At 39.3% G+C, this 19,422-nt stretch overlaps 1 protein-coding gene across 1 annotated transcript in view; it reads right to left on the bottom strand.

The window, feature by feature from the left end:
• The window catches only part of ipp (intracisternal A particle-promoted polypeptide), a 37,313-nt gene extending 19,024 nt beyond the window's left edge, over nt 1-18,289 (bottom strand). The window contains exons 1-7 of the mRNA XM_079819478.1: nt 18,194-18,289; nt 15,553-15,925; nt 12,064-12,275; nt 8,449-8,668; nt 7,793-7,948; nt 6,517-6,684; nt 3,956-4,093 (exon numbers count right to left, since the gene is read on the bottom strand). Coding sequence (XP_079675604.1) covers nt 3,956-4,093; nt 6,517-6,684; nt 7,793-7,948; nt 8,449-8,668; nt 12,064-12,275; nt 15,553-15,889 — 1,231 coding nt within the window. The 5' untranslated portion in view covers nt 15,890-15,925; nt 18,194-18,289. The remainder of the gene's footprint in view (nt 1-3,955; nt 4,094-6,516; nt 6,685-7,792; nt 7,949-8,448; nt 8,669-12,063; nt 12,276-15,552; nt 15,926-18,193) is intronic.
• Between the last annotated feature and the right edge of the window lie 1,133 nt (nt 18,290-19,422).

The following is a 19,422-nucleotide window of genomic DNA, read 5'->3' as shown; positions in this document are numbered from 1 at the left end:
AAATAAAATATCTCGCTTGGCATTGAACTTTGAGCTTTATCATTTTACAGGTATTATTTATGCTCTAGCAGCAACATTACACACTAACTAAAGTTTGAACAATGGGATCACGAAGAACAGGACCTTTAATATGAGTTCCCCTAGCCTGAATATTGTCCCCAAGTGGATAGAAATGTTGATCGGTGTAAACCCGAGTTCTGTCTGTCTCTCTCTGCCCTTGAGAAAATGACAGGCCAGACGAGCCAATCCTGAAGTCTCCTGGTTTGAAATCCAAGCAGGAACAGTTAACTCCCTTTCCTCCGCCCAGAGAATCTGGCACGCCCATGCAAACGCTCGAGAGATCATTGCATCATTGCTTGTGAACGAGTGAACGCTGGCAGTTTCTCAGTGTTTGGATGTACAAATGAAAACAGAAGTCTTTTTCAGTTCCTTCTGATCTGTGATCAGTGATTTCTGATGTGTAGCTAATTATTTATTATTCGTGCACACGCAGCGGCTTCTCTCTCTCCCGACAGAGCGGTGTTTTCGTGTTTTCTATCTTGTGAGTCAGTGTTTTTGTACGTCCTCGTCGCGTCTATCGGTTCTAAAATGTGCATACAGTCATGAGTTTCTGCTCAACATCAGCACATCTTTAGAGATAAACCTCACACACGCCGAAGCTCGGCCTTCAACATCCCCGACCCCCAGTACTGCATCTGGCCCACAGCGGAGGCACCAAACGCGGCGTGAGATTAAGCAGAAGGGGGGTAAGCGTGAGGGTATCCGGCTAGGCTAGCCAGCTTTCCCCACAATAAACTGGATTACATTCGATTACTGCTGTTGTGTCTTTGTTTGCGCTGTGTACTCAACGCGCGTCACTGACGCTTTTATTTTATTTAAAAAATAATGCTATTATCAACACTTACTTTTATCTCGTTCATCTCGACAGCTGTAATGGTACTTTGCATGTGTTACAAAGTTGGTAATAATGATGAAGACGGATTCGGTGTGACTGGGACTCGTGTTTATTCAGAACTCTCAGATACAAACACAATAAACTCGCGCTGACTGACAGCGCTCTCATAACTCAGTAGTTACTATAAATAACTTTGTTAGCAATCGCTGAGCTCCATCTCTGTTACATTAGTGATGTCCGGTTCGCGAACAATCTTTCTTTTGAACCAGTTCTTTTTAGTGAACCGAATCAGTTCACCAAATCGGACTGAATCGTTCTAAACGGTTCGCGTCTCCAGTCAGCGCTGATCCATAATTTACTAAAGTTACTAACTTTCTGACATGAGTGACAGCCCCTCCGACTAGAAATAGACTAATAACCTGAAGTATATGCTGTAACTACAACAGTTCAGACATGCTGAGAACTGATGTGAAGCGAACTCAGGTCCATCCGTCTCTCTGGCAGCAGCTCGTGCCTGCTCGTGCCTCGTTAAACCACGCCCCCTCCGCTCATTTAAAATGCAAAGATGTCAGCCAATCACAACAGTGGGCGTTTTTACTGAAGTCTCACAGCGGACACGCCTCTTGAAGCAGGGCATTCAGCCACAGGGCAAACAGCAGTATAGAAAAAATGCCTTTTATTTCTAAATTATGACATTTTATGATGTAAAAGTCATACTAACAATATAAGTACACCTCAGGAAACATTATAAAATAATAGAAAAATGCCATGCCATGGGACCTTTAATATATATGGTGATGGAAACTGTTTTACCATTTTGTTCAGTTCTTGTATTGTCACTGTGGTATCCGGAGGTATATAAATAGAGCACATAGTTATAGTTTTATGTAGAGTTAAACGCACAGCCACCACTTGCAGGTTTGTATCTACTGACACATGACTACGGATTATGTCATGTCTTACTAATATGGCCGATCCACCAGACGGACGTTGTATATTTGGACCAAAAGTGTTATAAAAATTATACTTTTTCAATGTCAGTTTACTATTTGTTGTTAGATGGGTTTCCTGGAGGCAGAAGGCAAGAGGATTGAAAATAGCTGCCAATTGTTGCAGCTCTGAAAAGTTTGCCTTAAGTCCACGACAATTCCACTGAATTACATGATTCTTCATTTTCAAGTACCTGCCCTTTACCTTTGCATTTGGGAGACAAGCTTCGACTTCGGAATTTTATAGTCTCTGTCATTTCAACATCTTTGTTCTTTGGGCACTCTATCTTTTGAGTTTTCCCTTCTTGATTTGATTTTGTTGATTGAGTTTTTGTACTTTGTTGTATCTTTTTCCCTCTCAAGGGCTGATTGTGCTCATTTGATGATTTTCCATCCTCTTTGGCTTGGGTTTGATTTATCATTGTTTGACTTTGTGTTCCTTGACTCCTCTTTTTGATTAAAACAGAACTTCTGTTGCTGACATTTTGTGGTTTCTCACCATTGATCCAGGTCAAATCAGTTTGACAGTCAATAGAGCTCATAGTTGGTTTCACCACAGAAGCATACGTTTTCCTCATATTAAAAGATGGAGACTGCTCAACCTTTTTGCGTGCTTCAACAAAGCTGATCCTTTCGACACATTTTATTCTTTGGATTTCTTTTTCCTTTATCCAAATTGGACATTCTTTTGTTGAAGCTGGATGATCAGCAGAACAATTGCTGCATTTTGATGGTTTTGAACAGCCTGATTCATGCCCTTCTTCTCCACAATTACAGCAGACTGTTTTTCTTTTACAGAAAGCAGAGCCATGGCCAAATTTCTGACAGTTATAGCATCTCAATGGGTTTGGAATGAAAATATTGACCGGTACACTCACATAGCCAATCTGAATCTTCTCTGGAGGTTGGGGTTTATTAAAAGTCAAGATGTAAGTACCTGTCTTAATTATTTGTTCTCCTTTTTTAATTGTAATCCTCTTGACATGAGTTACCCCTTGTTGAGTCAATTATGACGCTATTTCAGGTTCATCCATGTCATGTAGCTCTCTAGTACGCATAACTCCTTTACTACTGTTCAAAGATGGATGATAAAATGCCTTTATTGGTACGTCTGCCAGCATGCCATGTTTTCAGCATGGCTTTTCTTAGTGCATTCCACTAGTATTTGTCCAGATCTTAGCTTTTTAACATCTTTAACTGTTCCTGCTATGCTTGAAATCCCTTTCTGTATAGCAAATGGAGACAATTTTGTAAGAGGCATGTCTGTTATTTGTGATTCTAGCAGTATAAATCTTTGCCAATTTTCATTCTTTTGAGAATAAATACATCCAGTATCTGAGTCGTCATCATCCAATGTTTGTTCTATCATCCCTCGTTTTGGGGTTTTTTTGCTAGCCATGTTTGTATTTTTTGAGTTTCATCACTCCTGCTCCCCACCCACCTCGGAGCCCAACAAGGGGGTGCACAGAGCCGCGGTAATCCTCCAGATATGCACCAAGGATACAGGGGTGATATACTTGAGCAAAAGGAACATACATTTCATTTTACCCAATTGACCCTAAGCCAAAGCCCTTTCGGGTACATTTTGACTAGCCGATTGGTTGGACCGGGTCCTTCCAACCTCCCGTCTATGTGAATTCAAAGCCAAAGTATTGTGTTGGACCTGAAGTAGCCGCAGCATACACATTCCTCAAATACCAGGTTCTCGTCCTCCCCAGACACGGGTTGCAACTTACGGCAAAAAAGTCGCCCCTTACGATCAGCAAGGGGGTGCTAGGGACCTATTCTACCCCGGGTCCCCACGGGGTTTACATGTCTGCATTTGGAAGACACTTTTATCCAAAGTGACTTATATGGCCCCCAAAGTATGCATTTTATCAGTTCATGCATTGCCAGGAAACCCATGACCTTGGCGTTGCCAGAGCTATGCTGAACTACAGGAATGTTGCTAGACGCGTTCATGCAATCAATCACATGGTGTTATAGTGCAACTGAACAAAACCCTGAAAAGAGCAGCAGACTCACAGTGGGAGTGAAGTCACCCTGCCAGAAAGCATCTAAATTTGCATACCAAGTGCATAAAGAGCTCCATGACAGGAACAAACTCCAACCCCACAGCGTGGATAGGTCAGAGACGCCACTGCCGCCCACTGCTTGGTCACTGGGTCATACCGCTCTGTACAGTCGAAGATCATGGAGTCTTTTTCTCCTGTGAAATACAAGATGGCAGTATGTTTATCATTGTCTCATAAGACATTATATCCTAAATACTATTTTAGTACATTTATATATGTTTGCTAGAATGTTCTGGATGGATGCTCGGGTGCTTGCTTAATAGCCAAGTAGCATAAGCCCATATTCTGATCTCTAAACTCAGATCTCATTTTCAGTATAAAGGCATAATGATAACTACTGTATATTCTAATTCTATGAGAATAGTGAAATCCACACCACATTTATAATGCTAACGAAACAAAGGAATTATATCATTGATATAAAAGATTATATCATTGATATAAAATATTTTTTTCCAAATAATGAACGATAAAATCACTGACAGTCAAGACTTTCGTTCATCTTCGGAACACAAATTAAAACATTTTTGATGAAATCCGAGAGCTCTCTGACCCCTGAATAGACAGCAACGTAATTACCACTTTTAAGGCCCAGAAAGGTGACTGGGCCTACGGCTTTCAAGTTCTACAGCTCACCATTGGCCAATCCTGTTCACATGAGCCGCCGTTCTGCCGTAGAACTGCACTATTTAGATAAACGGCATAGGAGACTGGCACAAACAAAGAAATTGTTGAATAAAGTCGTTATTTTTGTTTGTCTTTTGCACACAAAAAGTATTCTCGTTGCTTCATAACATTAAGGTTGAACCATATTAACAATGTTTTTACTACCTTTCTGGGGCTTGAAAGTGATAATTATATTGCTGTCTATGGAGGGGTCAGAGAGCTCTCGGATTTCATCAACAATATCTTCAATTTGTGTTCCGAAGATGAACAAAGGTCTTAGGAATGAGATGAGGGTGAGTAATTAATGGCAGAATTTTCATTTTTGGATGAACAAACCCTTTAATGCTTCAGCAAATCAAGACATGTTGGACAATGCTATGTTTCCAACTTTGTGGGAACAGTTTGGGGAAGGCTGTATTCTATTCCATCATGACTGCGCTCCAGTGCACAAAGCAAGGTCCATAAAGACATGGTTGGATGAGTTTGGGTTGAAAGAACTTGACTGGCCCGCTAAGAGCCCAGACTTCAACCCCATCCAACAACTTTGGCATGAACTGGAACAGAGATTGCGAGCCAGGCCTTCTATTCCAAGACCTTTGCCTGACCTCACAAATGCTCTACAAGATGACTTGGCAAAAATTCCCACAGGAAAAATCCAAAAACTTGTGGAAAGCCTTCCCAGAAGAGTGGGAGGTGTTATAGCTGCAAAGGGAGGACCAACTCCATTTTAAAGCAGCACTAGGTAACTTTTCAACCTTCATAATATATTTTCAAGACTATTATGATGATACATCAACTTACAATAGGTTGAATGACACGTCTGCTATAGCCTGACGGGGTCTGTATCGTTTTTAATCGTACTTTTAAACTTCGGGTTTCGGGTAGTAACCCGAGAACAAAAAGAACTATAAAATGCGACTGCTTTACGGCATATACGTCACTTCCACCACCACCCCCACTTCCTTAAATTCGGACGTGCGAGCCCAACTATCGTTTGTTTGCCGGATGTTATAGTCATGGCCGAAGCAGCACAGAAAAATAAGAAAGCAAAGGTTTTGTCGGAGGAAAGCAAAAAGAGGAAACGATCAACATTGGGCCAGCGTTTGCTCGTTGGCGTGAGCTGAAGGAGGAGGGGCTACATTCTTGCAAGTAAATACGTAAGACATACAAATTCATATTTTAGGATACCTAACATGTCTGTGATATTTGTTTATTTGTCTTGCCTCAAGCTATAATGCAAATCGATTTTTCAAATTTGCAGATTCATCTATGGTAGCTTGATATCATAATATTGACGATATATGCTTATTACCTACCACTCAAACATTGACTTGAAGTATCATATAGATTCTGTAAAACGGTAACCAATAGACTAGGCTACTATAATGACGCTGGCTTGTAAACGTGAGCATCGCGATCATTTGGCGTTTGAAAAAAATAAAACCCATGAAATTATATTCAAATGACATGCTGAAACATATGCCACTGTACCTGGGATTAAGACATTTCACACGCGACGCAAGCAGAACACCTGCATGTGAACTCCTCCTGCAGTGTTCAGGGCTATCATGGTTGTCATGTCAACAAATGCACGTGCGCATCCCCTGATGTAGGATGACAGAGTTTACGAAAGTAGTAGAGGACAATACTGTTTCCCAACTGTAGTGGGACCCCGAGAGCAAAACCTACCTAGTGCTGCTTTAATGTCTATGTATTTAGAGTGCGATGTCATTACAGTCCCTGTTGGTGTAATGGTCAGGTGTCTTAATACTTTTGTCCATATAGTGTATTTCATAGTGGGTGCAGCCAAGAATTACTTTTTGCATAGGCCCTAATATTGATATTTGGCAACACAATAGAAAATACACAAAAAATAAACCCACACACTTACCCCCAACTACATATATCATGCCTTCCAGTACAGCCACCCCGAGTCCACTGCGGGCCTGGTGCAGGGAAGACACGGTGGTCCAGTACTGACTGAACGAATCAAAGCGTTCAACACAGCTCAAAGCCCGACTGTCACTCCATCTGCCACCCTGAAGGCGAGTGTAACCACCTGAAAGACAAAAGGAGAAAGAAGTTGAATTAGATGAACATGACTAAAGGCTAGAATACGTTACATGACTTTTGCCCAGATTTAGTCTGGAAGTTGTTGCAGAAAGCCAAAGTCAGTCTGCGGATTTCACAGAAAATTGCAAAGTGTATGTTTGGAATAGACTGATTTTTATGGAGCTTTTATTTTTATTATGATTCCATCCAGTTAGCAGGATATCAACCAACGTATGATATTTTGAGCCGATTTTAGAACACCATAGCTGTCTCTCATTTCGAAGGCAATTCATCCTCAGGAGGTTGCATTTGTCTGCCGCATACGTCATTGAGGCTGCTTCATTTCAGTAAACTGACCACTACATTCCAAAGACAAATAAATTAAAATAATTTATAAATGGTTACTGTTCAGAACTAAGACATCCTTTATGATGTATGCGGCCGACAAACACAGCCTTACAAATGAGACACACGTATGTGTTTTTTCATGTGTCATGCATCTCCTAGCAACGAGGCGTGAGTTCGAGTTTGTGTTCGGTACAACTTGAAAGTCTGGTATGGTGTGATTCTCAGTATGACGCCCAGCTTTATTATGTAATTATTTAAAAAGACGCCACATGTATAATGCATAGTGTTTAAGCCTGTTAACTGTCAGTGTCCTGGTAGTGGGACATTTGGCACACTTTTTTAAATTGCCTTTTTTCCCCCCATCACTTATTTTAGTAAGCATCATAAATTTGGTATCATTTGTACCCTTAAACACTCAAAATTTCTCCTGTGAATACCAGGTTAAAATTGGACATTGCGTTGTCATGAAGACAGTACTTTAAAACCTTAATTTTAATAATAATTTTTGTAATATCAACTTTGGAACTTGGTAAGACATGACTTTGATTTTCTAGCAATTAGAGTCCAAAGTTTGTATAATAAATTGAATTTAGTACATTTGCTTTACAGTAAACTTTTTGAAATGTCTTCTTTAAAATTAATTACAACCAACCGTTCATGCTCAACAGACAACAGGTTCAATTCTGTTTCGATTTGAAAGCTCATTTAGTGTATTCCAGCCTTAAGACGAATATTACAGCTGCACACCGGCAGAAGAGTTTACGTACCAATAGCATAGAGGAACTTGCGGGCTTTTCTTCTGGGCCGGGTCTTGGCCGTTTGCAGAAGGTTGAAAGGTTTACTCTCTTTAGGGGACTTGTTGACTTCAGTGTACTCTCTCAGAAGGGTTTGCAATGCAACTCGCAAACTGAAGTCAGAAATGCCTGTCAGGGAAAGTCTCATCACCAATGTGTACACAAAAACAAACGTAATAAAACTAATATTTCCAGCTCTAAAGTATGACTGGATGAGCCACATTTGTTGTTAAATAAACAAGATATGCACACCTGCACATTCATTAAATTCTATAGCAATAATTAACTTTATTTATTGCACTGCATTATTTTATTTCAGTTTATATAGGCCTAACCTTGAAATCAAACCTTTTCTTTCCTTATTGTTTTCAAACAATTTGCCCACACTTTAAGGTCCAATTCTCACTATTAACTAACTATTAACTTTGACTTTTGCCTCAATAAACTCCTAATTTCTGCTTATTAATAGTTAGTAAGGTAGTGGTTAAGTTTAGGTATTGGGTATTACGGATGTAGAATAAGCTTTCTTTAAGTTATAACCTATTCAGAAACCAGAGAATATGAACATGAAAAAAAATGTCATTCATCAGTGAGTCGCACTCCTCTGAAACACATGATCTCTAGCTCACCCTCAATGTACTTGTAGAGTCTCTGTGGAGACAGCAGAGGGAAGCGTACAGGTTCCAGAACTTCCACCACATGCTTCTTCCTGTGGGGCACGTTGTGGTGCAGCCAGTCCATAGCAGCAGTGAACACTTGATACTCATCTTCGATCCTGAGCTCCTCGCTGCGGAGCAACTTCACCAGCTGATCTTTAGACAAGCTTAAGAACTCTTCTGAGGAGCGCACCTGACACCAGACACATGACATATGATTTGGTTCCGATTTGGCTTCGATTGGTTCTCAAAACAACAAAATACTGACAGTCATGCAGGGTGAGTATTTGGAGCTATAGAAAACTCACCTGCATTCAATTTTCCAACTGTTTGAAAATCTTTATTGTAGCATGTCAAACATTAAAATATACATTTGTCAATATACTCTAACCCCTGATTTCATAGACAAGGCCTAAACTAGGATGTTTGAGCGGTTTTAACTGAAAGAAACTTGCACTGGCATATCTTAAAATAAATCAGTGCCATTGTTTTGTCACAAGATGCACACCAGTAATGTTTTTTTTAAGGTACGTTTATAATAGCTACTTAAATGTCCTAATTGAAGGCCTAATCCTGGCTTAATCTCTAAACCCTGTCTATGAAACCAGGCCTAAGTTTACTCAAAATGTAAGTCTCATTTTGTGAATCATTCAAGGAGAATTTACTGTTTTTCTTCATCTATTTGAGTTTCACAGTCAAAAAATCTCTGAACTGACCCAAACACAATAGAAATAACACAATAGAAATAGATGGAAATTATAAAACTTCTTAATTATAAAATCACATTTTATACCTTTTTAGTCTCTGACAAGCTAGTTGACACAAATATTTGGCATTTTTCATAGTGTCAGTTTTTGGCCTTTGGGGGGGTTGTGTCTTGATGAAGGGATTGTCAGCCCAGATCTTTTATCACTACACTACCCTGAACCACATACACTCACCAGCCACTTTATTAGGTACACCTTGCTAGTACCGGTTTGGACCCCATTTTGCCTTCAGAACTGGCTTAATTCTTTGTGACATGGATTCAACACTGTGCTGGAAACATTCTTTAGAGTCAGAGATTTTTGTCCATACTGACATGATAGTATCACGCAGTTGCTGCAACATCAGTTGCACATCCATGGTGTGAATTAGAGGGCTGCATTGGGATTGAGTCCCGCCGGGTCCCGCGGGACCCAACGTAAATCTCGCGGGAGCGGGCGGTTTGAATTTTGCTGCGGGCGGGAATGGGCGGCTAAAAAAAACACAGCGGGAATCGGCGGGATAGGGAGGTTGCCTAACGACATGATGGAGAAGATGTCAATAGATGATGTAGAAAAGAACCTTAAACGAGGTATTTACAGCACAAAAGCTAAACAAGGAAGATCTGACATTTGGAGAAGTTTCTCAATTGTTTTGGTAGGCAAAATCATGCGGTATAACGTTATATGTATCCACATATTGCGCAGCTGGCAAATACACAGATACTTGATCATACCTCACCAAAAACGCTCAGCACTCCCTGCAGGTCAAGTTGACTGTTTGGTGTTTTTGACAAACAATACATAGAAGTTTAGTGAGTGGAAATGGATTGTTTCTAAATGTCCGTTTGCTATTTTGTGTTCACGTTCTGTTGAAGCATGTTTTCTCAGGTTTCGTTTCAGTCGGTCACGTTCGACGTACGTCGGAACTGACCGACGAATTGGGATCTGTTTTTTGTTTCTCAATCTGTTTTTCTGTTTTGCAAAGCAGTCTATTTTTATGTGCAAAGTTTTTGATTAAAACGAAATTATATTTGAATGTATTTGTCTTTTTTTTTTTTTTTACATGCAGGCCAGGGAAACGAAACAAACAACCCGAATCTCTTTAATAATATCAATACAAATACGTGTTTTTTTTTTTTCCTGCGGGACGGGAGAAGACACAAAATCAATGCATCTCTATTATTGTGCGGGAATAAATTCTCAGAGTTTTGCGGGTGCGGGCGGGAGTGGACATACATATTGCGGGAGCGGGCGGGAGTGTAACACATACGTTGCGGGAGCGGGCGGTAATGGTCAGAAATTCGGCGGGTGCGGGCGGGAGCGGGATGAAGAAAACAGTCCCGCGCAGGGCTCTAGTGTGAATCTCCCCTTCCACCACATCCCAAAGTTGCTCTATTGATTGACTGTTGAGGCCATAAAGGGATGGACATGGTCAGCAACAATACTCACACCATTACACCAGCAGCAGCCTGAACCGCTGATACAATGCAGGATGGATCCATGCTTTCATGTTATTAACACCAACATTCTGACCCTACAATCTGAATGCCGCAGCAGAAATCGAGACTCATCAGACCAGGCAATGTTATTCCAATCTTCTATTGTCGAATTTTGGTGAGCCCGTGTGAACAGTAGCCTCAGTTTCCTATTCTTAGCTGACAGGAGTGGCACCGGTGTGATCTTCTGCTGCTGTAGCTCATTTGCTTCAAGGTTTGACGTACTTTTCGTTCAAAGATCCTCTTCTGCAGACCTCGGTTGAGATAAATGGGTAATCTGGCCATTCTCCTCTGACCTCTGGCATCAACAAGGTTTTTTCGCCCACAGAACTGCTGCTCACTGGATATTTTCTTGGACCATTTTTTGGACCATTCTCTGAAAACCCTAGAAATGGTTGTGCGTGAAAATCTCAGTAGATCAGCAGTTTCTGAAATACTCAGACCAGCCCGTCTGGCACCAACAACAATGCCATGTTCAAAGTAAGTTAAATCACCATTATTCCCCAATTCTGATGCTCAGTTTGAACTTCAGCAGATCATCTTGACCATGTCTACATGCCTAAATGCACTTTGAGTGATACACAAATGAGTTGCTACCATGTGATTGGCTGATTAGATATTTGCGTTAATGAGTTGGACATGTGTATCTAATAAAGTGGCAGATGAGTGTTGAGTGTATGCCAAAACCTGTGATAATTTGATTCTTCATTATATGTAAATACATTCATCTAAACACATAAATAACAAAATGACAAGCTTTGTCTTTGAATTTCATGACCAAAAAAAATCCTCTTTAACTAGATTAATTAACAGCAGAACTTTCATTTTCAGGAATCCTTCTTACAATCATTCATTAACTGTATCCGACTCTTGGTGATTTTGACATACTGTCCATGCATTTTCTTGGCAATGATTTTTCCAGTTTAGGATGCCAGGTCTTTCGCCAACCCACCCCATTACACAGCTTGGGACTCACACACATTCACTATGACAATTTAGCGTCTTCAATTCACCTATACTGTATGTTTTTGGATTGTGGGCGAAACCAGAGCACCCAGAGGAAACCCACACAGACACAGGGAGAACATGCAAACTCCACACAGGCCTCCACACTCAGCCAGGACTCAAACCAGGGACCTCCATGCTGTGAGGCAACAGTGCTACCCACTGAGCCACTATGCCTTGCTTAAAATAGTCATCCAGAATCAACTCTATCATTACAGAAACCCCTCTCTTTTCACAGAAATGTCTGTTTTAAACCTGTGAATCAGGGTAAAAAGAAACAAAGAAGAAAGAACACAATGCTGAGAATATTTGAAACAGGAAACTTGAGTCAATAAACCCACCTCTAGAAAGTGGACGTGGATGTAGTCTTCAGTGAACTTTAACAGCTCTATACAGGCGATCTGCTCCAAAAAGCGATAGATCCCCACACAGTTGGATGGGTCCATATGAGCCCGGAGGAATTCTCCACATATATCCACCACCTCACTCAACTGCAGCATATCTGCAGCCACCATCAGCTCTTGCACAGTGTCCACCGTCACGTCAATAGAGCCTATCAGGAGCAAAAGAAGTGTCTCATGTAATATGTTTAGCATTCATATACTTGGAAAACTGGGTGAAAATAGCTAGACAACAAGTTAAACAAATTTACATTACACTATTGCACACTATTTAACAGAAAAGTTTTTATCCAAAGAAACTTACAGTGTACTTTTTACAGGTCCAGTCCACCTGGACACAATGGTTTTAAAATGTATTTTTAATAAAAACTCTAAAACTGATTAAATGTTCAATAAAAAAAAAATATTTGCCTGATATTAAAAACTTATGTGTAAGACTTATGTGTAAGCCTTGGAATGTCCACTGGGTGTAAATTATCTCGTTCCAGTGATTGATGTAAAAAAAAAAAAAATTCATGTAGTTTGTTTGGAATGCATTGATCCTATTCATTGTGCCATTTGTTGCTGTACGACAGGATTCCTCATTTCTGGCACTCGGAGGGCCACTGTCCTGCCGAGTTGAGCCAAAGACGGTTCACTCCTATTACTTATGAACGGAGGAGACTGCAATGTGCAATATGGTGGAATACACCCGCCTTCTAAGTAAAAGAGCCAATCGCTGATTGGTAAAGTCAGTGTCAGTGCATCACTGCAGCTGTGAGTCTCGCACTTAGGACTGCACATGTGCATTGACTTCATGGTCTTCTTAGCCTGAAAAATAAGCTTTATTAATGCTATTTGAGCATAAGACAATTATGGGACAGTTCATGTCAGATTTTGTTGCTGATTTGAAATATGTTACTTAATTGTGAGTTCGGCAAGCAGTTTTTGAAATTTCAGGATTCCCCCATCAAATAGATACTTGGTCTTGGATGCCGAAATAGTTGCCTTGATGCAGCAGAACAGACTAACCTTGAAAGGGACTTTGGTTGAGCTCCAACCCTAATCAAAGACACCTGAGCAAGCTAATCAAGGTCTTCAGAAATAGTAGAACATTTCAGATAGGTGAGTTTGATCAGGGTTTGAGGATTTGAGGAACCCTGATATATGAGATTATGATGAGTTTCGGAGAGCATTTTTAAGGCATGTGTATAGTACCTCTTTAGTTTGATCATTCCACAATGGTCAGGTACCCAGCAGAAGTAGATATCAAAATGCTGTGCCTCTGCCTCAAGGGCCAACAATTTGAACAAATCATTACACGTGTTAGGTGGTCATTTTTGAGGGCCGCCAAAAAAAAAAAGTTTCATACCGTTTTTACAAATGAGAACTGTTTGGAAGTGTTTTTGTGAGATCTAGCTCACTTTTCCCTCACCAACATTTTTGTGGAAATCGGCGACAAATGCCCGAAATCTGAGGCAAATCTGTTCATGTGAGTGACAATCACGTTGTCTGTATTATCGATGTCGCTGATGCCCGTGAGATATTTAGCATGCTAAATATCTGGACCTGTCTGTGAATCGTGTACTGTCTGAGTAGGTACTACATTTGAATTTGATCAGCAGCCAATAAGTGTGCAAGATACAGGGCAAGGGAGAGTTCCGGGGGAGGACCTGCAACAGAACATCAGCAAGCATGGCTTCTGCAAGCAACCATTCCCTCCTTCATATTCTAATTTTTCCTTCTTTTTTTCTTTTTTGCTGCAAATCAGTGCACAGGCAACTTGGATTGCAGGCTTCTTGCGGGCTACCTGCCAAAATCCAGTCTTGCACGAGAATTTGTGCGATTTTACATTATTTCCTGTGTCACTTCTCACGTGTGTTTGTTTGTGAAAACGTAGTTTGTAGACCAGCAACTAAATGGTACCCCAGACAGTCGTGTAGTGAGAAGAACAGCGATCCAACTTTGAAAATAGTGCAGTATATACCCAGCATGAGTCAAATAATAGAAAACTTCGCCTCAAAAAGTTGGATGATTTGAGTTCACGTAACAGGATGAGTTGGATAGAGGTTTGTTCAAATTAGTAATATTAATAGTGACACTGACCATTAGCAAACACCACTCTTAGAGATGTTAGTTGGGGCAGTTGTGGCCTAATGGTTAGAGAGTCAGACGAAGGTCACAGGTTCGATTCTCAATACCGACTGAGGTGGCACCTAACCTCCAATTAATCCCTGGGCGCCCACGGTTTGCAGTGCGTGTGTGTGGGTGTTCACTACTCACTGGTCCTAATGTGTGTGTGCACTAACTTGGATTGATTAAATGCAGATGTGTGGCCTTCATGCCATTTCACGTCTGTAGTGATGGTACGGCTGGGTAAAAAATATGGATTTCTCCATTTTAATCGATTCTCACTTTTACAAAACAATATCGATTCTTAAATCCCAAGAATCAATTAGTCATCCTGTTTTCAGTTATGAATGAAATAAACATTGTAGCGCACCTCCCATCCAATAAATCGCAATAATCTTTGTGCTTTATTACTATTGATATGAAACAAAGTCTCAGATTTCAGATTACGTCTATTTTTTACGAAATTCAAAAGCATAAATACCGCTTTGGCGCTGTGGCGCGAGGTCGCTCTGCCGCAGCTCAGCTCAAGAGGACCGGCAGCACTGAGCACACATGAACGGATCTTCTCTTCCGCCTTAATACCAGTAACAGCGCGAAATAAACATGAATACGCACCTGAAAGTGTGTTAAAAGATACAGGACAACTTACTGAAATCCGTATCATGTCACATAGAATAGCTCAAGTGTTTTAACCGCAGAAAGAAGTAAGTAAAATGGCTAGTAATAAACGTCATTTACCTCAGAAAATCCATATCCAGTGTCCAAACTCGTTAGTCAGCTTTAGTCAGCTAGAAAAATTAACTCTAGAGAGGAGCATTTTGCTGATTATATGCACCACATTACATAGGATATTGATTGTCATTTTTAATATTCTTCAATATTTAATGCATGTAGCCTATGAATAAATCTGGCAAGTTTTTATGACAGCCAAATGTTTATATTTAAAAAAACTAATTGGAGTAGAAATATGATTATGTAATTGTAAAGTTAATATTATAACTTTATTATTATAAAAAACAAAAATCATTTAGTGTAATTTAAGTGTTTGTATACAAATCAGTTAATGTGTACCTTCAATATTAGTAGGCTAATGTAGTACCAACTGACTCCCATAGTTTACAACATTAGTTCAGATTTGTTTTCCTTGAGAAAATTGGCCATGTATTATACCTGATATATATCTAAAATAATCGATATTGAATTGAATTGAATCGAATCGAAAGCTTGTGAATCGAAATCGAATCGAATTGTGAAATTTGTGTCAATACCCAGCCCTAAGTGATGGACAAACATACAACATATATGACTCCAGCATACCAGTGTAAATAAATTCAAGGAGAATTTCAAAGACATCAGCCTCCACTCCAGCAATGCGAACCTCCTCCTCATGGGCTTCGCTCATGCCTCCAGAAAACAAAGCAGCAAAATACGGGCCGCTGGCAGCCAGCACCAGCTTATGGACCCCAAACACCCGTCCGCCTACCAGCAGTCGCACATCGCAGAAGTCAGAATGCAGACGCATCTTGTTCATCTGAGCTAGCAGGAGACCAGCGTGTCTGTCTGAGGAGTAAATCCCACGATCACTTGCTGCCGCGGTTTCATCTCCTGCCACAGAATGCCGAGGGCATGGCAGAGATGGACCAGCGAAGGACATGATGATTCCAGCAGGGTACCACAACAATGCTTTTACCTAAAGCACACAGAGACACACAAACAGACACGTTTAATAATGCTGTAGCTGACTTTCTCATCCAAAGCCCCTCACAGTACACTTATTACAGTCATTTAGAGTCACAATTGAACTGAGAATGCCTATTCAATTGCATTTTTTTTTTAATTTTAGGAAGTTGATTTACTTTATATATTATATTTGATCATATTTTATAAATACTTTTTTTGTTTATGAGCCATGTCGAAAGAAAATTTAAACACCTATAATAACCATATAATCAACCAATTCAACAGACTGATGTCAATATTTACAGTTCTGCGCATAAATGTATACACCCCTTGTAAAATATGCTAGATATTAAAGGGATAGTTAACCCCAAAATGAAAAATGACTCACCCTAGTAAACTGCTTGATTCATATGGATTAGTTTTACAATCTCTTTATGAACTTTTTGAAGCGTCAAAGTCGTAGTTACATAGACTGTCAATGGAGGGACAGAAAGCTCTCAGATTTCATAAAAAATATCTTCATTTGTGTTCTAAAGATGAATGAAAGTCTTAAGGGTTTGAAACGACATGAGGGTGAGTAATTAATGACAGCATTTTCAGTTTTGGGTGAACTATCCTTTAATAATTTGAACAAAATAAGAGGGACCATTAAAATAGTGTTATTTTTTTAGGCCAAGCCCTTATTTTGCTACTCCTACACATTTTGTCCAAAATCTGATCAGATGATCTTTGGACGAGCTGCAGAACGGATTTTTGATATTTGCTACCATTCCCGAGAAATACCTCTCAGAAGTTGACCATGCCTGTTTTTTTTTTTCTTATGCTAGTTAGCTTAGCATGCTAATTGGTTAATAAACAAATAACATGCTAATCAGAATCCATTCTTTTTAATGTGGCAGGTTAAACAAAACTTTCATTTATGGCCAAGTTACCTCAGCATGCTAATTGGTTAATATGCTAATGCTTTTGTGTGCTCATTCTCAAACTGAAAGCTCTCCTCGGCAGCTTGGTGCATGTGCGACGTATATAACTGTTATAAGCAGCAAGCCCCAAACCTTTCAGGTTGTGGGTTCGAGTCCCGTGTGAAACATGCCCAAGACCGCAAGAGGTACTGTGGCCAGAAATAGTGCTAAAAAAAGATGTTGCGTCTCTCTGAGAATTACATAATCAGAACTAGTTAAATATAACATGTGGTGCATTTTTATACAAAATCTTGAGTGTATTCTCACCTGAACTACTAAAACTTTGGCGGCAATATGAAAGTGTGTCTTCTGAGTGGCGTGTGGTGATAAGTGACAAGCACCTGAACTAAAGATTGTGGGTTTGTTTCCTGCATGGTGAAACTTCATAAAAGTGTGTGTATTGTTGTGTCACTTCAATTCTTTTGTTATCTGGGTAAGCATTGTACTAATCTTTCTTTCTATTGGATTAACAATGTGTTTTTGTTTATTCTGTGATCATTCTCATCTAAACTTCTGTTCATTTTGAGTTTATTTTCACCTGAACTTCTGAAACTTGGTAGTGAGGTTAATCTTTCGAGTGGTGATAAGTGACAAGCACCTGACCTGAACATTTTGGGTTTGATTCCTGCGCGGTACGTTATAAAAGAGTGTGTATTGGTGTGTAATTTTGATTCCTTTGTTATCAAGATAAGCATTGTCCTAATATTTTTTCCTCTTGGATTAGAAATGCTTTATTTATTTATTCATGTCTATGTTTTATGATAGTTCTTTCTAATAGTGACTGTATGATTATGAGAGCCATCTTTTCATAATGTGGACAAATTGAAGGACTATTACAAAAGGTCAAAGCATTCACTCGTGCTTAATAAGGAAACACAATGCATTAATGGGGCATATTCTGCAACTGTATTGCTATACAATTATCTTTAAAAATGAGGTGGACATTTTGTGGTGTCCAAAATTAAAATTCGACTAGGCTGGGCTGTGTTTTGGTTGTCATGCTGCTGTAAACACATCACAAGAACAACCTGTCGAACCTGCAACCTTTCAGTTGCCAGTCCAGATGTTTAACAACAAATAAGCCACACCTCCACCATGAACATAATGAAAGGTGTGGACTATAATGTCTCCATGTTCCTGTGATACATTCACATTTGCAGCTTGACTTTTAAAATGCAGCCCAGTCCAAACCACAACAAACATCCACATTCGATGTTCAAACTGCAATACGAAAATCACAAGCTCAGTTCAACAGGTAAAACAGTTAAGAGTGCAGCGCGATTTTCTCTGCTCAATGGACGTATAAGCCTACTTACATTTTAATTTCGATATTTTCTCCACTTCATTTATCCATAAGATCATAGACAGACCAACTTCCGCATGGGCATCGAGTTTTCCTGCATCGGCACTTCAGACTGTCAAACTGATCTGAAACATCAAAATATGTTCAGGAATTTTTAAAGAATTCGTGACTGTGTGCCATGATTTGACGATTATTTTTGTTGTTGCTATTTGATTATTTATATTGTTATTTTTTATATACATTTTCAACAGTTTTAAAAGTCCTGTTGTTGGCGGTAATGCGCCGAGGTATCTGCCAGACCGAAGTAATCGATACATGATCTTTAAATACTGTATCTTTCAATTCTTCCTCATATTGCTTAGTCTTATTCTATTGTAATGTAAAATGTTCAATGACATATTCAGGTGACATGGAGAGGACATATAGATAAGATTATATGTAAACCTCCATCAAATCATATTTTCCCATCTCAGGCATTAAAGATTAATTATTTAATTAATTTAATTCGTTTAATTAATTAATTCATTCATTCATTCATTTAATATTTGGCCACATTTTATTCTCAACCCCGTGATGGACAAAATGGAACTGGTTTACAATGGATGTTACACAAACAAACATCTACTATGCCCATGTGCTCAATTTAATTTAATGACAACTAATGTAATATGATAATTTTCACGTTTTTATGGGACTGAAACAACCTGTGTGTCTGCAGTTTCTTTATTTTTGTAAGAATAAGTTCAATTTAGATGTTTAACTAAAACCACAATTTTATTGTGTTAATCCTAATATGTCAGCTGGTAATCAGCGAGAAATGCTTTCGTTTTTAATTGTCTTCCCTATTTGATTTATTAATTTAATAATATATTCAAATTTATTTCAAAAACATTAATGTGACAAGGTTGAGAATAGTGTGACAGGATTGAAGACTGTAACAGGGTTGAAGGGACACATTGCCTTCCATTTTAATTTGTTTTGATTATTTTGAAATTCCCTCCAAGACTCAACCAAATCACTGTATTTTATTTTAGGCAACCATGTAATAAAGAAATTTGTCATGCTATATATAAAGAATAATTTGGGCTTTATTAACTAAACTGCAGTGAGTATTTTAAACTAAGAAAACTACTGCAGATATGAGTAACTTTATAGTAACTTTATAAGTAACTGAGAGAAGGGAATGAGACATTGGGATGCTATGCGATGAGGAGTGTGCCCCCTCCTTCCACAAATACTGAA

The sequence above is a fragment of the Gobio gobio genome (assembly GCF_949357685.1).
Source record: "Gobio gobio genome assembly, chromosome: 6".
NCBI lineage: Eukaryota > Metazoa > Chordata > Actinopteri > Cypriniformes > Gobionidae > Gobio > Gobio gobio.
The sequence above is the reverse complement of the archived record's forward strand: the minus strand, read 5'-3'. Positions and strand labels throughout refer to the sequence as shown.